The sequence below is a fragment of the Propithecus coquereli genome, unplaced genomic scaffold (assembly GCF_000956105.1).
Source record: "Propithecus coquereli isolate 6110/MARCELLA unplaced genomic scaffold, Pcoq_1.0 Scaffold1, whole genome shotgun sequence".
In the NCBI taxonomy this organism is placed as follows: Eukaryota; Metazoa; Chordata; class Mammalia; order Primates; family Indriidae; genus Propithecus; species Propithecus coquereli.
In genome coordinates, this window is record NW_012133857.1 from 11,997,614 (window position 1) to 12,014,636 (window position 17,023).

Genomic DNA, 17,023 nt, shown 5'->3' on the forward strand with positions numbered 1-17,023 from the left:
TTGGAATTAATTTTAGGAGAAAGGGGCCTGGTCCTCACTGCCTCTGCTTCTGCAGAAGGAGTAATAGGCCTGCCTGGTTGCCTCCAGAGCTGTCGGTTCCCGCTCCATCTGAAGGGAGATGCTGGGCCACTGGTGGTGACTAGTTAGCATCCCAGCTTTGGCTAAGCCACAACAGCTCCCATTACTACCTGCTGCTTCTGCATTCCTGAAACATCAAGAACCTCTCCTTTTGTGGAGCAGTGTTTCTCTGCAGTATCCCAAGGAGATTGACAAAGTGGTCCCTGAGGGTGCCTGCATTGGTGAAACCTGCCATTGTGTGTAGAATCTATCTCTTTTGGGCCTGCCTTTAGAGCCCCTCGCTTGCCCTGACTTGAGACCAGAAAATACAGACTGTTTTTAAAGGGGGAGTGGGAGGGGAAAAAGGGAGGTCTTAACAGGGTAAGGAGAAATCACAAATGTGACCTGCCTTAAGGATATTATGTCTTAAGGTCTACCTGGGGAGTCGGGTCAACTTCTGCCCTGGGGCCTATGCATCTCTGCCTGAGGATAACCCAGCCCTAGAAGAGCAGAGAGCACAAAAATGCCTTGGCACTTGGCCACTGGTATGTCTTCTCACCCCTGTTTTTGCTGATAATCTGAGTTTCATTTTCCTCTGAGGTAATGGTCTCTCAATTGTGGAGGATCCCCTTGCCCCCTCTTCACATGTGCCAGCTTTAAGGCAAGGAGTGCTCCCACTCACGTGATCACCTGCTGCATTCCTGCGGGTTACTGTTGGGAGGCTGACCTTCCTGATGCCAGGACTCTCCCAGGATGCCCCCTGACCGCTCTCACCCCACCCCGCACATCAGGCAGCTTCTTCCTAAGGCCTTACTGCTGCAGGACTTTCCGGGAGATCGGACAACCGCCGGACAGACCTCCGAGAACGCCTACAAGAAGGTCGTGGGTCCTACCACATGTTGACGTAGGCAGTCATCGGCCTCTGCGGTGTCCGGGAACCGCCGCAATATTGAGTCATGTCTTAGCGCTGCCTCTTTCCTGCTGCCACTCCCCTACCCCCACTCCTGGGAGCGAGAAGATGCAGACCTTAGTTTTCCGGGAGGAGGGAAGAGGGCCTCTTAACCTAGGAACTGTGAAACTAACAGTTGTGTCTGCCTTAATGGTGCTGCTCTTGTCTGCGTCTGCATTTGGGGGCTTGGCTTCTGTCCTGGAGAGTGTCCGGCTCTGCCTGACCATAACCAGTTCGGGAAGAGAAACCCCAGTGTGGGCCGGGGTCCAAGGCTCAGCATGGGCGAGGGCGGCTGCCGGCAGGTGCAGCATCTCCCAGGCACCGTCTCTTGGTGACCGCGGCGCTCGCGGGCCCGGCGGCCGTTGTCCGGGCGACTGCGCAGCGCAGGCACCCCCGCGGCCCCTCCCCTGGGCGCGCGCGCGACCCGGGCGCCATGGCGGCGGCGGCGACAGGCCAGCGGCCTGAGACCGCCGCGGCTGGTGAGGCCTCGAGTCCGCAGTGGGCGCCACCAGAGCACCGCCAGGAGCGGGCAGCGGCCGGGCTGGGCGACGGCGAGGACGCACCAGTGCGGCCGCTGTGCAAGCCCCGCGGCATCTGCTCGCGCGCCTACTTCCTGGTGCTGATGGTGTTCGTGCACCTGTACCTGGGCAACGTGCTGGCGCTGCTGCTCTTCGTGCACTACAGCAACGGCGACGAAAGCACCGACCCCGGGCCCCAGCGCCGCGCCCAGGGCCCCGGGCCCACGCCAACCTTAAGCCCCCTCACCCGGCTCGAGGGCATCAAGGTGAGGACACCACCCCCACTTCCCCGCCGCGCTCCGGGGCCCCGCCTGGCTGAGCTGGCGCTCAGCCCAGGTCCCCCACGCTGCCCCTGGTGCCACTCCGTGCCGATCCAGCGCGCACCCACTCAATCGCCTTCTGTCGCGCTTTGGCCCTGGGATGACTTTTCCCTTCTTGGGCAGCGCGGTCTGGCGCCCCAGCTGCCCGCTGTGCGCCTTTCCCTTAGGTGGGGCATGAGCGTAAGGTCCAGCTGATCACCGACAGGGATCACTTCATCCGAACCCTCAGCCTCAAGCCGCTGCTGTTCGGTAAGTCCGGGCACTCCTGGGAAGGGCCAGGGGCTGCGTGCCACCTTGAGGCTCGTTTCGACCACGTGACCTCTATTTTGAAAATGGCTGCTTCAAAGTAGCCCTTTTCTTTTATCCATCCAGAGGATTACCAAAGTGACGTACCCACTTCCTCTCCATAACAGGAGAACAGGGTGCCCTTTTCACTCTCTTCTCTCTGGTCCCTACTCCCTGCAGCCGATTCTTCCATCACAGGGCTGTGCGACCCTGAGGCTAGAATCTAAACGTTTCATTGAAACTGTCTTTTGACATTCTGTGCCACCATCAATCCTATCACCTTCTAGAATGAGGGGAGGGTGGGAGGCTGATAACCAGGTTTCAGCTGACCTCAGGGCCCCAGTGGAAATTCCACTCCCAAAGTAGGCCTTGTGATCTGGTGAGAAGCTGTCCAAATGGGGATAAAATGGTGCCCCCAAACCTGCCCCATCAGGGCACCAGTCAGAGGCCCAGCTTTTGCTGCCAGCACTCTGGGATTCTTCTTGAGGAAAGAGGCTTTTGCTCAATCATAGTGGGCAAAGCCTTCTAAGGTGACTCCACTTGGAGCCACATGTTTTCTGAGCCCTAGTTTGTGTGATTATTTCATTTAATTCTTACAACCCTTCTGTGAGATGTATGTAGATCCCACCCTCAAGCCAGCAAGTAAGAAGTGAGGCACAGAGAGCTGCTGCGGCATGGCCAGGCTTGCACAGCTAGTTCAGTGGCGAAGCTAGGATTAGAACCCAGGCAGCCTGCCTCTAAAGCCATTGTGAAGACCCCTAAGTCCTTCAAAGACCACCAGTGTCAGCAGGTAGGGGCCCCCACACCCATGGACCTTGCCCAGGATAAGTTTGTACAGCACTGGCACCTGGCCTCAGCGACACATATTTGCAGACCCGGGGCCATTCCTGGCTGCCAGGAGATGGAGTGGGCAGGGAGTTTTAAGAAGGGGGCTGGAACCAAATAACAGCATCTGAGCAGGTGCCATTACCCCTGAGGCAGCAGGCCTTAGTTGAGCATTATGCCTAGACCTGTGAGAATGATGTCACATGTTTGCTGTTTGTGGGGAAATAGGTTCTGCTGTCAGTCATGTGGGAGGGGCCCTAAAAGGTGGTGGTGGTGGTGGTTGTTACTATTACTATGGAATAATGTTGAAGTCTGTGCCAGGCACTGTTTTAGGTGCTGGGAATACAGCATTGAACAAAATAGAAAACAACAAAACCCTGAAGCTGACATTTGAATGAGAAGGAAACAGACAATAAACAAATAAATTAATAAGTGTACACGGTGTGTCAGGTGGTGATACATGATTGCAGACTGAGTAAGGCAGAATTTCACCAGGGGTTGAAGTTCTTACTAAGGTAGCCAGGACGGGCCTCCCTGAGAAAAATACTTGAGCAAAGACCCACAGGAAATGTAGGACCAAGCCAGGTGGCTGTCAGGGGAGGGGATCGGGGGAAAGGGAACAACACTCACCTCATTACTGCACTACTGTGAACAGACACATCTGAGGAGGTTGTCTTTTCTCTCAGCGTTCCTGGGACCTGTATATATTTAATTCAAGTGCACGTTAGCTTAAGTGAGCCATGAGGCCAAAGTCCCACTAACATACAGCTTGTCCTATAAAGCAGGGAATGAGAAACCCAGACCCTAAGTCACCAAGAGTAAGTTACATGAAGCAGAAGAGATCAAAGGTCATAATTAGGAGATTTGGGCAGCTGTGGCAAGACCTTCCTGTTCGTGGTCCTCACTTCCTCCGAAACATTAACATTGCTCTCCTGTCTGTTGGTAGAAGATGGCCCAGGTTTTCCCCTGAAAGCCCTGGGGCTTGCTACTTGGCCAAACAAGGTGGGGCAAATACAGAAGATATTAGTGATTGCAAGTCCCATTGTGAGAGAGGGAAACCACAGGGGAGAGGGTGTCCACAGTGGGAAGTTCCTGAGTGGTGTGGCATTAGATGAATCCAAAGAAGGATGCCTCATCCCCAGAAGGAGCAGTGTGTATGTCACTTCTGTGCCTGCCTGTCCATCCATCCGTTGGTCTGCTGTTCACGTCATCCTAAAGAGGCAGGCAGGGCCTGAGGAGAGCGGGCCTACTGTAGACTCTGCCCCCTGTGCTGTGCTGCTTTTGGCTCCAAACCGGTGACCTGCCAGCCTCAGGGACCCAAGATGGCCTGGGCTCCAGGGATGGGTGCTCAAGATGTGAGCTGAGGCAAGGGAACTGGGGTTTCTACCCCAAGGTGCCTCCATCGCTGTGGAAGGGAACCCCAGAACTTCACAGGGAAGACCCCATGCAACCTCCAGTCTCTCTCTTTGAAAAATGTTTCCTGTTTTCCTTCCCTGTACCTAGAGACACTTGGCAAGTGGGATCTGGGTCACAAAAGGCCCCACCCTGAGCTCCTGGCAAATATCTGCATGACTGTGGTAGGCATTTCCCAAGGATTTGGAATGTTAGGGAAGAGCTGAGAACTCTGTCCTATTCAGTTCAGAAGGAAAGTGCCCCATTTGTGAGTCATTGCCCCCTCTCTGGGGGCTTTCTTACATGTGGCTCACTTCTTCCACCCTACCTCACCCCATGCTCATTCTGTCTTTATTTTATTTTTTTTTTTTTTGAGACAGAGTCTCACTCTCTTGCCTGGGGCGAGTGCCGTGGCGTCAGCCTAGCTCACAGCAACCTCAAACTCCTGGGCTCAAGCAATCCTACTGTCTCAGCCTCCCGAGTAGCTGGGACTATAGGCACACACCACCATGCCTGGCTAATTTTTTCTATATATATTTTTAGCTGTCCAATTAATTTCTTTCTATTTTTGGTAGAAACGGGGTCTCGCTCTTGCTCAGGCAGGTCTCAAACTCCTGAGCTCAGAACGATCCGCCCGCCTCGGCCTCCCAGAGTGCTAGGATTACAGGCGTGAGCCACCGCGCCCGGCCTCATTCTGTCTTTAAACAGCAGGTCAGATCTCATCACCCCCTTCCTTAAAGATCTACAGCATTTCCCACTTCACTTCTGAGTCTCATTTGGTGTCTCAAAGCCCTCTCACCTCTTAGACTTCATCTCCTGCCACCTCCCATCTCCTCCCTACTGATGCTCAGACACCAAGCTCACTGCTGCCTTGGGGCCTTGTATGTGCCTTTCCCTCACTAGACCTGGCTCTGCCCCTAGATGTGACTTCAGCTCCAGAAGCCTCAGCTCGGACATACTCAAACCCATCTCTTGTCCTCAAAGCCATCTTACAAGGTTCCCAGGCACCCTGTTGCATCAGTCCACTGGGTTTTCATCTCAATGCTTAGCCCTGCTGGACACCATGTTCTGTATTTATTTGTGTCATTTGGGCCTCTGCCCACAAAGGTGATCTGCGTATGTGAGAGGCCTGATTTGTTCTTGCTGTGCATCCAGTGGTCAGAGTTGTGTCTACTGCTAAAAATTATTGGCCGCCTGGAGGGGTTCACTGGGCACTTGCAGCCCACGCCAGCACCTGCCTGTTTGCTCAGTGTGTCCTTCAGCCCCTGCCTCCTGACTTGGCACCTTCTTCAAGGGCAGCAGGGGGCACTTCCAGCAGGCCAGCAAGAGTTTTAATCCATTTTTCTTAACTATTTAAGGTAAATGAGTAATTGATACCAGTACGCAAAACAATTTATGCTAAAATCATGACTGCTTTATCATAGGATTTACAAATATATTCTTCTTTCAGTTTAAGAAAATAGTTAGGCAGCTACATCAGACCACTGTGCTCATGACAAACACTGGAGGCCCAAAAGTAGGGAAAGAATTTTAGTGTGCATATTAGTTCAAATTTTTAAGCAACTTAATGCAGTTTTCTTCATGGAACACCCCACCCCTTGCCACAAACACACCCCTGCTATTTCATGATGCTGTTTCTTCGGCCTGCTGCTTGACAAAGCTGCAGACTCAGTAAAGGTCAGGCAGGTATAATTGAGCCTGTCTGGGGTTTAACAAACAAGCAACATCTTGCTCAAGGTGAGCACAGCCCAAGGCTGTGTGTCCTCAGAGATGCAGCTTGGGGTGCTGGGGCATGTAGGCAGGAGCAGGGCAGGAGCCAGGCTGTCATCCCAGGCCTGGGAAGGACAGAAAGGTCGTTTTGTTTGCCCAGCACACACAGCTGCCAGGGAGCCTGCCTGTCCTCTTGGCTGAGTGGAGAACTAAACTATGTGCTCAGGAAGCAGACCCTAGCTGTGTCCCGAGAAGATGGGCTTCCACCGTGCTTGAGCCTTATGCCTCTCTGGACTCTGGTCTGCAAGTCTCCTTGGCGGGGGCAGAGGGCAGAAGAAAGAGGGAGCACACACATGATTTGTGTGGCCACTGCAGAGTGTGTGGCTACAAAGTCTCAGGCTTTCCCTGGCAGGGTTAGCCCCTATTCTTGGCACCGGTGATGGTGCCACCTGCGCACAGCCAGTTGTAGATTTTGGTGGCCCCGGCTCCAGGCATAGGCTGTGGTTACCAACAGCCGGCGGCCCTGCATCTTCCCGCTCAACACATAGGTCCCTGTGTGCTTTCCTCGCAGGAGGCTATACACACATGTGACATCCAGCTGCAGCCAGTGTCGCAGGGTGGGCGCCAACTCTGCAGGGGGCAGTGGTCCTGTCTTCAGTACTTCTGGTCTCGAGTCCAGGTCACAGTCCCAGGGGCCAGAGGAGGTACTGTTGCACCGGGAGAGCCGGACCTTCACTGCTGAATGGGATCAGAGGGGCTGATGATGAGAGGGGGCCTCCAGCAGTGCCCCCCCACCCCCTGGTGGACTAAACCCTCATGTCTGATGCTCAGCTCTTGGAATCAGGCTCTTAGGGATGCCACCCTCCTTAGCAGAATTTTTTATTTGTTTTTGTTGTTGTTTTAACAATGTCTCATGCTCTTAAAGGAAATTTTTTAGCTCTAAGCAGGCCTAGCATTTGAGTATTCCCTCTTACATTGCCTTAGCACCAAGTCAGGGGCTGGAACGGAGGCACTTATAAGGGGTGAGTAAAGGGTGCTACACACTCAGGGCTCACCAAAGTCGCTGGTGCAGAGTGTATCCAGGATCTCCTTGGATGAGCCTGCGTTCTGCAACTCACAGTCCCTGCAGCTGGCATGTGGCACTGGGAGGAGGGGTGGGAATGAGGAGCCCATCAGGGAGGAGGGGGATGATCAGAAAGAGTCCCTCCTACTTTTCCCTCTTTTTCACCCCTTTTAAGACAGATGCCTGCTGTAGGCAGCCCCCTTTCTTTCCCCCCGAGAGTGCCATTTATCTGATCCCCGTGGGGAATGATTTGAAAGGGGTGGGGCACTGCCCCATGGGGCTGAGCAAGGTGGAGACCAGCCAAGATTTTCAGGGACTCACATGGGTGATCCAGGCGGGAGCCATTGGCCAAGGCTGCAACACAGAGACCATGGCCCGCAGGGAAGCGTCCGCAGTGCAGGATGGCTGGCCAGGGGGTAGCCGTAGCAGGCCATGACGGGCTCGCAGCTGGCCTGCACAGCCTCACACAGGCTGCGGCATGGGTAGATGACCCTGCAGAGGAAGGGTTGGGGGTGGCGCAGCTACAGGCTGGGCACTTACATCAGCTCATTGCTAGGCAACAATACTCTGGTCGCCTAGCAACATCCCTGCAGCCTGGCTTTCCCGCTTGCCCCACATCTCAGCCCTCAGCCCTGCCTCCTCCCTCCTAGAGTGGCTGTCTTATCTCCCCCACCTCTTCAGCCAGACTTCTTTCCATCCTTCCCACACGCCTCCTCCTCCAGTCGCGCGGCCATTTAGTGTCTGGGAGAGGAGAGTTGGGGGGCCTTGTGCTCTTGGCCTTCACTCTCCATCTTAAAGGGAGAAAGCAGGTCCCTCCCTCTTGTCCTGAAAGGCCTCCAGGTCACTGTAGCCAGGGCTGAGGTTGGCAAAGTGCAGAGGCCTGGTCCCACATTCTACTGGCATGGTCAGCCAGAGGCTCTGGGAGGGAACTGTTGTTCACGGAATAGGTTAGGCTGGAAAGGGGAATCAGCCTGATGACCTCTGGACTCTCTGGGAGAAAAGGCCACCAGTTGGGCCTTGGCTCCATCTTTTGCCAAGATCCCTTAGACAGACAGAGCTTCCACACCTCACTGGAAAGAGGCTCCTCCCACCCCCAGCCTGAAGCAGCTTGCCCACTTGCCCCATCTTGACATTCAAGACCCTGTGATGGTTTGTGGGTCCTGACTACAGGTCCGACCCGACATGCTCATTGTTGCAGTCCCCTGCCTATGGGCACCTGCTTCTCTCTGCCAGAAACACTCTAACAAAATGATCCTTCATTTCCCTCCCTGCCCCTGTCCCAGTCAGCACTGACAGGAGCTCAGCAAGGATTAGTGAGACCTAAACCTCCAGAGCAGAACCTGGCTAAGGAGGGCTCCCCCACCCTGCACCTGGGAACCGCTGCCCTACCTGTCAAAGCACACAGGGGCAAAGAGGGAGCAGAGGAAGAGGCGAGCATCGGGGTGGCACTCCCGGGCGAGCAAGGGCAACCAGCTGACCGACTGCTGGATGGCCTCAGTCTCTGTGTCATGGTCCAGCAAGTTGGGCAGCCGCATCTCTGTGTAGCCAATGTCATGGCACAGGGCCATGGCTGGGGGAATGGGCACGCACCGTGTGGAACCCTAGGGAGCCCCTGCCCCGCCATCACCCCACAGCACCACCAGCACCACCAGCAGCCACAGCCCTCCTCGCTCCATCACCTGCCTTCTCTGCCCTGGCCTTAATGAGCTAGGATCAAGGGCTTTATAGGACTATTACCCACACCCCAGGAGCCAACAGAGAAGGAGGTCCTGCAGATGTTTGCACAGCTCCCAGGTGCCTGGATCCACCTGGTTAGGCCCCAACAGGCTGACTACTAGACTGTTTGCTTTTGATTAGCGCACAGCGGGGCGGAGGGCTGTAGAGGCTGGCAGCATCTCCATTGGGCCAGCAGATTACTGGCACCTAATAAACTGAAGAAACCTAGGCCTGTGTTTTCTTTTCTTTTTTTTCTGGCTTTTCTTTCTTTTTAAATTTTATGTGTTATGCAATCAAGACGTGACTGTTGATTAGCAGTTTGGTGTAACCCATTGTCCAGCAGGGATGTCTCCTGGTTGCTGGCTCACACCCTTTCTGGGCTTGATGGGTTCAGAGGTCATACAGGCCAGGGATGGGGGCTTTTGTCCTGTCCTCAGTGTTATCACATCTGGGTCACCTATTCCTGGTGGCTGAATCTGGTCGTGAGCATGGATTCTGGAGTAGAGCAGCCTGGGCAGCCCTGTCCTGGGCAAGCTGCCCATCTGTCTGTGTTTGAGGTTCCTCATAGATAGGAAGGGCGAGTTAATGGGGCCTGGCTTTCTGGATGCCTGGCAAGATTAAGGAGTTGATGTGTATGAAGTGCTTATGACACTGCTTTGGGCAGAGTCTGTGCTACCGACGCCTGATCTGCTGGGATTTCTATTAAAAACCACTCTGGGGCCAGGCATGGTGGCTCACGCCTGTAATCCTAGCACTCTGGGAGGCTGAGGCGGGAGGATCACTTGAGCTCAGGAGTTTGAGGTTGCTGTGAGCTAGGCTGACTCCACGGCACTCTAGCCTGGGCAACACAGTGAGACTTTGTCTCAAAAGAAAAAAAAAACCACTTTATCCCCAGTAAAAAGTGAGGGTCAACCCTCTGCCCTTCAGGTCTATCCTCTGGCCTTCAGTCCTACCTCTAGGTGGGTGAGCCCACATCCAGGTTAGCTCTGGCTTCCTCCCAGGGCTCCCTGGAAAGTATGTGCTGTCATCATCAAGGAGAGAGGCCCTACATTTCAAACGCTGGCCAACATTTGCAGGATAATTCAGCTTCGACAACTCAGAGTCCAGAGCAGATGTAAAGGGGTATGTAAAGTGTCCACACCTGGTGGCCACCAAGGGACAGAGAGTACCTCAGGAGCCCTGTGGGGAGGAAGGTACAGGCTCAGTCCTTGGCCTCACTTACTTCCTCCTCTGGCAGAAATCCCTGGCTTCCTGACTGAGGAGGAGTGTCGGCTCATCATCCAGCTGGCACAGCTGAAGGGCTTACAGCGCAGCCAGATCCTGCCCACCGAAGAGTACGAAGAGGCAATGAGCACGATGCAGGTCAGCCAGCTGGACCTCTTCCGGCTGCTGGACCAGAACCGTGATGGCCGCCTGCAGCTCCGTGAGGTTGGGATCCTGGGCTTGAATTGGCCCAGGGTGGGAGTGCCCAGAATTACCTTTCTGGTGGCCAGGTCACTTGTCTAGCTCAGCCTTGGTCCCAAGAATCAGATACCACCTCAGGCCTGCCTGGGCATGTCCAGTCCTGGGGTCCCCTTTCCTTCTCTGAAGAGCCCCTTGCTGCCCTCAGAACCCCAGAGGATGGCGGGAGAATACACCTGGGGGTGATGGCATTTATCACCACAGTTTTCAAGTGGTGTATCATCTTTGGCCTGGATTCCTTGCTGTCATGGCTGGGGGCCCCACAGAACTCATGATGGATAGGGTAGTAGTTCTAGGAGGCCAGCAGTTTGCCTCTCTCTACATTCCCCTTATACCTGGGCTTCTGAGAGGTTTGGTAGGGTGCAGGGTCCATTGCCACACAGAACACCCCATCGAGGCTGGTCTTCCTGAGGGGTCTGGTGGTCATGCCCTAGCCAGGCCTCCCCCTGGCTCCTGTTCCCTATTCCTACCCAGGCCTTGGCCTCCCCACCTCACCTGGGGTATCCCAGTGGAATACAAGCCTATCCATTCTGCCTCCAACCAGCCAACGATGCTCCCCTCAAAGGCCACAGTCCTAGCAGGGCTCGGAATGCCAGTGGCCTCAGGCCTCTCGACCCTCTCCCTGGCCCCTTCCTAAGATGCCTCTCACCTGTCTGCCTACCCTCACTTCAGTCCACTGACCTTGGGCTCTGTCCTATGTCCTGTCACCCATACCCTATCACCTGAACCCTTAGCTCTACAGCGAGAACTGGGCCATCTGTGCTCTGGTGGCTCTTCATCATGTGGGTCACCCCACTGAGGGACCCTCTTGTGCTTTAGGTCCTGGCCCAGACTCGCCTGGGAAATGGACGATGGATGACTCCGGAGAACATTCAGGAGATGTATGCCGCCATCAAGGCTGACCCCAATGGTGATGGTGAGCTCACACCTCTCCACAGTTCTGTCCCTGTGAGCCTCCTGCCCACTCCCAGGTGCTCATCTTAAAAGCTTGGGCCCCTCCCCCACAGCCAGCAGTCCTTTCGCTCTGCTTCAATAGAGGCCAGAGATGGGGAGATGAGGATCCAGCCTTGCCCCTCGCCCCTGGGAAGTAGGCAGGCAGTTGACAGTGGGCAGTACTTGAAGACCCTTCAGGCAGTGGGCAGTACTTGAAGACCCTTTTGACCTCCTCAGGTAGAGTCTAGAGTCTGGGGCACAGGAAGGAGGCTGCTAGTTGGCAGAGGGCAGAGTGGGTAGAGCAGGAACAAGGGGACAGTGAGGCCAGCTTAAGCTTGGCTATTCACCCTGCTCCATCCACCTCTTCAGCCAGACATGGGGTCCACCCCATCAGACAGCCACCCTGGTCTAAGTGAGATCTCCCTTGCCTTCTTTTTGCCACCTGGAGTCATGCTGAAGCATCAAAGTGGTAGTGTTGCTAACTTTGCTAACTGCTAGGGTGGTGTGGGGAGGGGAGCTGCCGTGCAAGTGCTTCCCCCTCTGGTAATAACACTCAGGAGCTTTCTGGGGTGCAGTCATCACCCTCATGCCCATATTCTGAACCAACTGAAGAAGATACAGCAGTCAAACAGGACTTGAAAGAATGGCCTTGTGGCTGGTGAACCCACAGTGAAGAATCTGGCTGGGACCTGTGGTAGAGGGCAATACTGCTATTGCCCCTGTACAGAGCTAGTGATAGGCTCATAGCCCTTGAATGTCCCCCACCCTCAGAGTAATCTGGGCCAAAGGGTGGAAGGTATCTCCCTTGGGTCAGCCAGAATAACAGGAAACAAAGACACCAGCTACTCTTCCAGAACGCCAAGACGGTGGAGCCCCTGCTTTGTGGTTTGGGCCGCAACAGGGGAGAGTGTTCTCATTTGGTGGAGTTGCCTGGCTTTTTTGCTAAGGTAGGCTGGTAACACAGCAGGCAGGACTGGCCAGGTGGTTTCCACCCAGGATGGGACCTGAGGTCATTAGAGAACCCCCAGGGACTGGCCCTGCTTGTACTCTAGGGTGTGAAAGGCCCTGGACAAGACCCAGCACTGGCTACTCTCTCCCCCACTCTCCGCAGGTCAGAGGGTGGCTACCACGCTCTACACAGCCAGGCTGGTGGGCAACGGTTAGTCCTTGGCCTAGAGCCTTGGCCATATGGCTCAGACCACCTTTGGAGACCCTGCTCTGGCCACTCTAATAGAAGTTAGGCTTCTTCCTTTTTGGGGCCAAATCAGGGCTTAACCTAGGAAAATGAATTTCTCTGGGTCTTCCCTTAGGGCCTGATGTGACAGAAACCAGGTTCATTTGACCCAAGAGTCTAGGGGGGCAACAAGTGTACATGGCCCCTCAGTGCCTGAGGCCAAGGGGCTGCTGCCTATAAGATAGGTAGCGAAGTGCAATCTGCCACTGTGGCCTCCCTACCTGGTTTGGCTGGCATTGATGGTGGGTGCCCTGTGCAGGAGTGCTGAGTCTGCAGGAGTTCTCCAACATGGACCTTCGGGACTTCCACAAGTACATGAGGAGCCACAAGGCGGAGTCCAGTGAGCTGGTGCGGAACAGTCACCACACCTGGCTCTACCAGGGTGAAGGTGCCCACCATGTCATGCGTGCCATTCGCCAGAGGTGAGCACCTGAGGCTGTCCTCAGGGATGGGGGAGAAGACTGGATAGGACTGCCACAGAAGTCCTTGGCTGGGGCCAGAGGACAGAATTGATTAGTCAATTTGGGATTAACTTCCACTTGTTAGACCACGACTGGGATCCACTGAAAAAGACAGGCAATTAACGAGGCAAATTACCCTCATTGTGAGCAAACAGTAGACAACTGAGATTGGAAAGAGATCAAGCATTTGTTTTCTGCTAATTAGAGAAGACCCCTTATCTTTGCTCACAGGACCCCTACCCCTGAGCAGGCAGGGGTTTTAGGTAAATAATTTCCCTCCTGGTGGGTGGGCCTCAATGCTCCCATCCCCCCAATTTAGTGGAAATCTCATCTCTCCTACACAGCAGGTGTCTCTGTCTCTGGAACCTAGGGAGAAAGGCTCATGATGAGTAACCCCTTCCTGCTCTCACAGGGCCAGTCTGAGATGGCTTAAGGGGCTTCCAGGGGACGTGGGCAGGGGTAGAGCTTGTGGCAGGCCCAGGGCCCACCTTGGCCAGCTCGTTCAGGCTACCATCTTGGATGGGCCTGCCCAGCCAAATGCCTACTGCCCACCAGGGTGCTGCGCCTCACTCGCCTGTCGCCTGAGATCGTGGAGCTCAGTGAGCCGCTGCAGGTTGTACGATACAGCGAGGGAGGCCACTACCATGCCCATGTGGATAGCGGGCCTGTATACCCGGAGACCATCTGCTCCCATACCAAACTGGTAGCCAATGAATCTGTACCCTTCGAGACCTCCTGCCGGCAAGTATCTCCTACCTGGGGGCTGCCTGCAATTCCCAAACCAGGCACCCCCATGACACAGGCACAGCCCTCCCTATGGGCTGCCACTTGGCAAGGGGCCAGAGCACTGGGCCATCCTGGTCAACAATGCCCCTTGCTCTCCCCCCAAGTTGTTTACCAAATGGTAGGAAAAGGGTGGCTACTGGCTATCACGGCCACTCAACGCATCACACACTGAGGTACCCAAAGATACCAAAACTTGCCCCCAGAGCTCTGCAGCAAGGGGCAAGATTGGGCCCCCAGCTCTTTCTGCCCCCTCCCCCAGGTATTGATCTTGACTCCACCTAGAGAAGCTGAAGCTGTGCCTCCCTCCCTTGCCAAGGCAGTTCCAGTTCTCTCCTCTTCTTGTGGTTCTGGCTAGCCTCTTCCAGTCCCCAAGACATTCTGCATGATCTTGCTGCTTCTGCTAGCTTACCTTTCCCAGCTAGGCCCTTGGTCAGGGCCATGTAATTTAGCTAAGTACACCTCTGATCTTGGCCAAAAAGTCACTGTGACACACTAAGAGACTGGTTTTGGGGGAAGGAGGGACTAGGGACATCTTGGCACTGGCCTGCCCTGTCGTTGTCCATTCCAGCCTGTCCCTCTGGCTCCTGGGAACCTGGGCAGCCTATTCTGCCCACAGGTAAGCCCCTGGGGGTGTCCACAGCTGGGGACCTGCTCAGTGCCCCCCCTGCCTTACAGCTACATGACAGTGCTGTTTTATTTGAACAACGTCACCGGTGGGGGCGAGACTGTCTTCCCTGTAGCAGACAACAGAACCTACGATGAAATGGTAAGGGCCGACTGGGCCACTACTCTTGTGGGCTGGCAGGGCCTTGGGCAAGTGTAGTACACACCCCTCCAGGTAGGATGAGGGCTCAAGTGATCCCAAGTGGGCACATCTGGCTGGTTTCCCTTTGCCACCTGGCCTTGGCTCCTGGCCAAACAGTGGAGGCAGCCTGAAAACTCCACCACCCTGCTGCCCACAGAGTCTGATTCAGGATGACGTTGACCTCCGTGACACTCGAAGGCACTGTGACAAGGGAAACCTACGTGTTAAGCCCCGGCAGGGCACAGCAGTCTTCTGGTACAACTACCTACCTGATGGGCAAGGTGAGGGCCTATGGCCAGGCCAGGGGGTTCCCTGAGGGCAGCTTCCCCCTTACCCAGTCCCTCTGTCTGCCACCCTGGAGGGCTGTGTCTGGCTGCCCTCCAAATGGTTTTCTGCCCCTGGTACCTCCTAGACCATCCTTAGTGACATCAGCAGGCCACTCAGGAGCCTTTTCCACCTCTTGGGTTATCTCAACCCCTATCATTTCCTGATGCCCCAGCCTTCCTGCTCTCTGGGGCTCAGGACACATGGCCGTCCCCAACACAGGATGGGAAGGGCTGAGGACAGGCCCAGCAGCAAGAAAGCTGGTTTCAGAGGGCAAGTGGGGTGAGATGCTGAGCCCCCAAGGAAGCCTTAGGTCTGCGTGTTTGCTACTCAAGATACGCACAGCTGGGCCCACCTTGTTATGCCCTTTGTCTGTAAGAGGCCAAGCTCAGGCCAGTCCCAGCCTAGGGTTCCTCCCAACCTCTCCTTTCCTCTTTTGCTCAAGCCACCCTCCTCTCCTAGGTTGGGTGGGCGACGTGGACGACTACTCCCTACACGGGGGCTGCCTGGTCACACGTGGCACCAAATGGATCGCCAACAACTGGATTAACGTGGACCCCAGCCGGGCGCGGCAAGCGCTGTTCCAGCAGGAGATGGCGCGCCTGGCCCGCGAAGGTGGTGCCGACTCACAGCCCGAGTGGGCTCTGGACCGAGCCTACCGCGATGCGCGCGTGGAGCTCTGAGGGGAGGGTTAGCCCCGGCCCCTAGCCGCGGGTCGCCCGCCGCCCGAGGTCGGGGACCCGGCTGTCCTGCCCTGCTGCAGACTAAAGGTCTGGCCAATGTCTTGCCCCACCCCCGCCTCCAGCCGCGATACGGTGCAGTTCCGATATTGATGTTATTTATTGTGTACAGACCCCATGCTGCCCCGTTAAATAAAACCACACGGCTTTGAGCCGCCTGGCCCACAAGCTCTGGGTCGGCGGGAGGGAGACACGGCCAGGCAGAGCTGGCAGGCGGCCAGGACAGCGCTGCCAACGTCACGCGAGGGGGAGGGGCGGAGGCCTCTCCGCAAGCCCGGCCAATCGTGAGGGGGATTGCGTGGGGCGAAGGGTCGTCATTGGACATCCACCGCGGGCGGCCCTGGTCTCCGCTACCTGTAGCTAAGGCGCAGTTGCTCGGCAGCGCGGCGCGCGGGGAAGGCTCGTTCTCGCGAGAGCTGAACTCCCTTCTTGGCTGCAGTAGCCGCATCGCCTCGGGAATCGTCATGGACGCTCTGGAGGACTACGTTTGGCCGCGGGCAACCTCGGAGCTCATGCTCCTCCCGGTCACGGGCCTGGAGTGCGTGGGGGACCGGCTGTTGGCGGGTGAGGCTTGGCTCGGGGCGCGCTAGCGGGCAAAGAAAGAGCGCCCGCCTGGGGCGGGGCCACAGGAACAAAGGGATGCCCGGAGTAGGAGGATGGGCGGCTGGATGAGGCCGGATGGAAAGTGGGAAGGGAGCCAAGAAGGTGGCGGGGACGAGGGCCAACCCGAGGAGGGCAGGGCCCGAGATGAAAAGCTGATGTGACTGCCGCGGCCCTCCATAAACTGCAGCCAGCGTGGAAAGGGTGGGCGGAGCCGTGGGAAGGTGCAGGGGAACGCGGTCGTTCGGTGGGGGGGGCGGGGCAGGGGAGTGAGAGGAGTGTGTGGCCCCTTCGATGAGATGGGCGGGGGGTTGGTCTCTCCGGAGGAGGCCTGGCAGAGCGGGGAAGATAGGGAACTTGGCCCCTTCACGGGGGTGGGGCCGGGAGGTCGCGGGTGTGGCTTCTTTGGGGAAGGCGGGGCCGGGAGAGGACGAGAGTGTGGCTTCTGGGGGCAGGGTGAGGCTCCTCCTAAGGTGGGCTTGAAGATCCCCTGAGGTGGGTGGGGTGGCGGAAAATTGCGGATGAGCCCATTCTGAGTAGGCCGTTGCCCAGGGAAGCGGTGGCTGAGGCCCCTCCTGAGATGGTTGGGGTCCAGGGAATCGGGTGTGGAGGTTCCTCCGAGAAAGGAAGCACAGGCCCCAGTGGCTGGCTGCAAAGGCTTAGGACCTGAGGTGTCAGAATCCTAGGGAGCAGTAAGACCTAACATGAAGTCAGGTGTAGACCTAGTGACTGAGGATGGTGCTGCTGAGTTTTAGAAGGGTCTTGAGGCAGGCTGTCAGGCCTTAAGTGAACTGCTCCCAGTCCCAAGAAAGTGGTGTGTGTGTGTGTGTGTGTGTGTGTGTGT

The 17,023-nt window shown here is 56.2% G+C and overlaps 2 protein-coding genes across 2 annotated transcripts in view; both read left to right on the forward strand.

Moving 5' to 3' along the window:
- Positions 1–1,105: 1,105 nt before the first annotated feature.
- Positions 1,106–15,761, forward strand: P4HTM (prolyl 4-hydroxylase, transmembrane (endoplasmic reticulum)). The gene is made up of 9 exons (XM_012653884.1): positions 1,106–1,790; positions 2,012–2,093; positions 10,073–10,263; positions 11,116–11,212; positions 12,723–12,885; positions 13,480–13,665; positions 14,386–14,476; positions 14,673–14,796; positions 15,302–15,761. The coding sequence occupies exons 1-9, from the start codon at positions 1,440–1,442 to the stop codon at positions 15,520–15,522; spliced, it is 1,506 nt and encodes a 501-aa protein (XP_012509338.1). The 5' UTR covers positions 1,106–1,439; the 3' UTR covers positions 15,523–15,761.
- Positions 15,762–15,990: 229 nt separating this feature from the next.
- Positions 15,991–17,023, forward strand: part of WDR6 (WD repeat domain 6) — a 7,172-nt gene continuing 6,139 nt past the window's right edge. Inside the window, exon 1 of the mRNA XM_012654261.1 lies at positions 15,991–16,143. Coding sequence (XP_012509715.1) covers positions 16,044–16,143 — 100 coding nt within the window. The 5' untranslated portion in view covers positions 15,991–16,043. The remainder of the gene's footprint in view (positions 16,144–17,023) is intronic.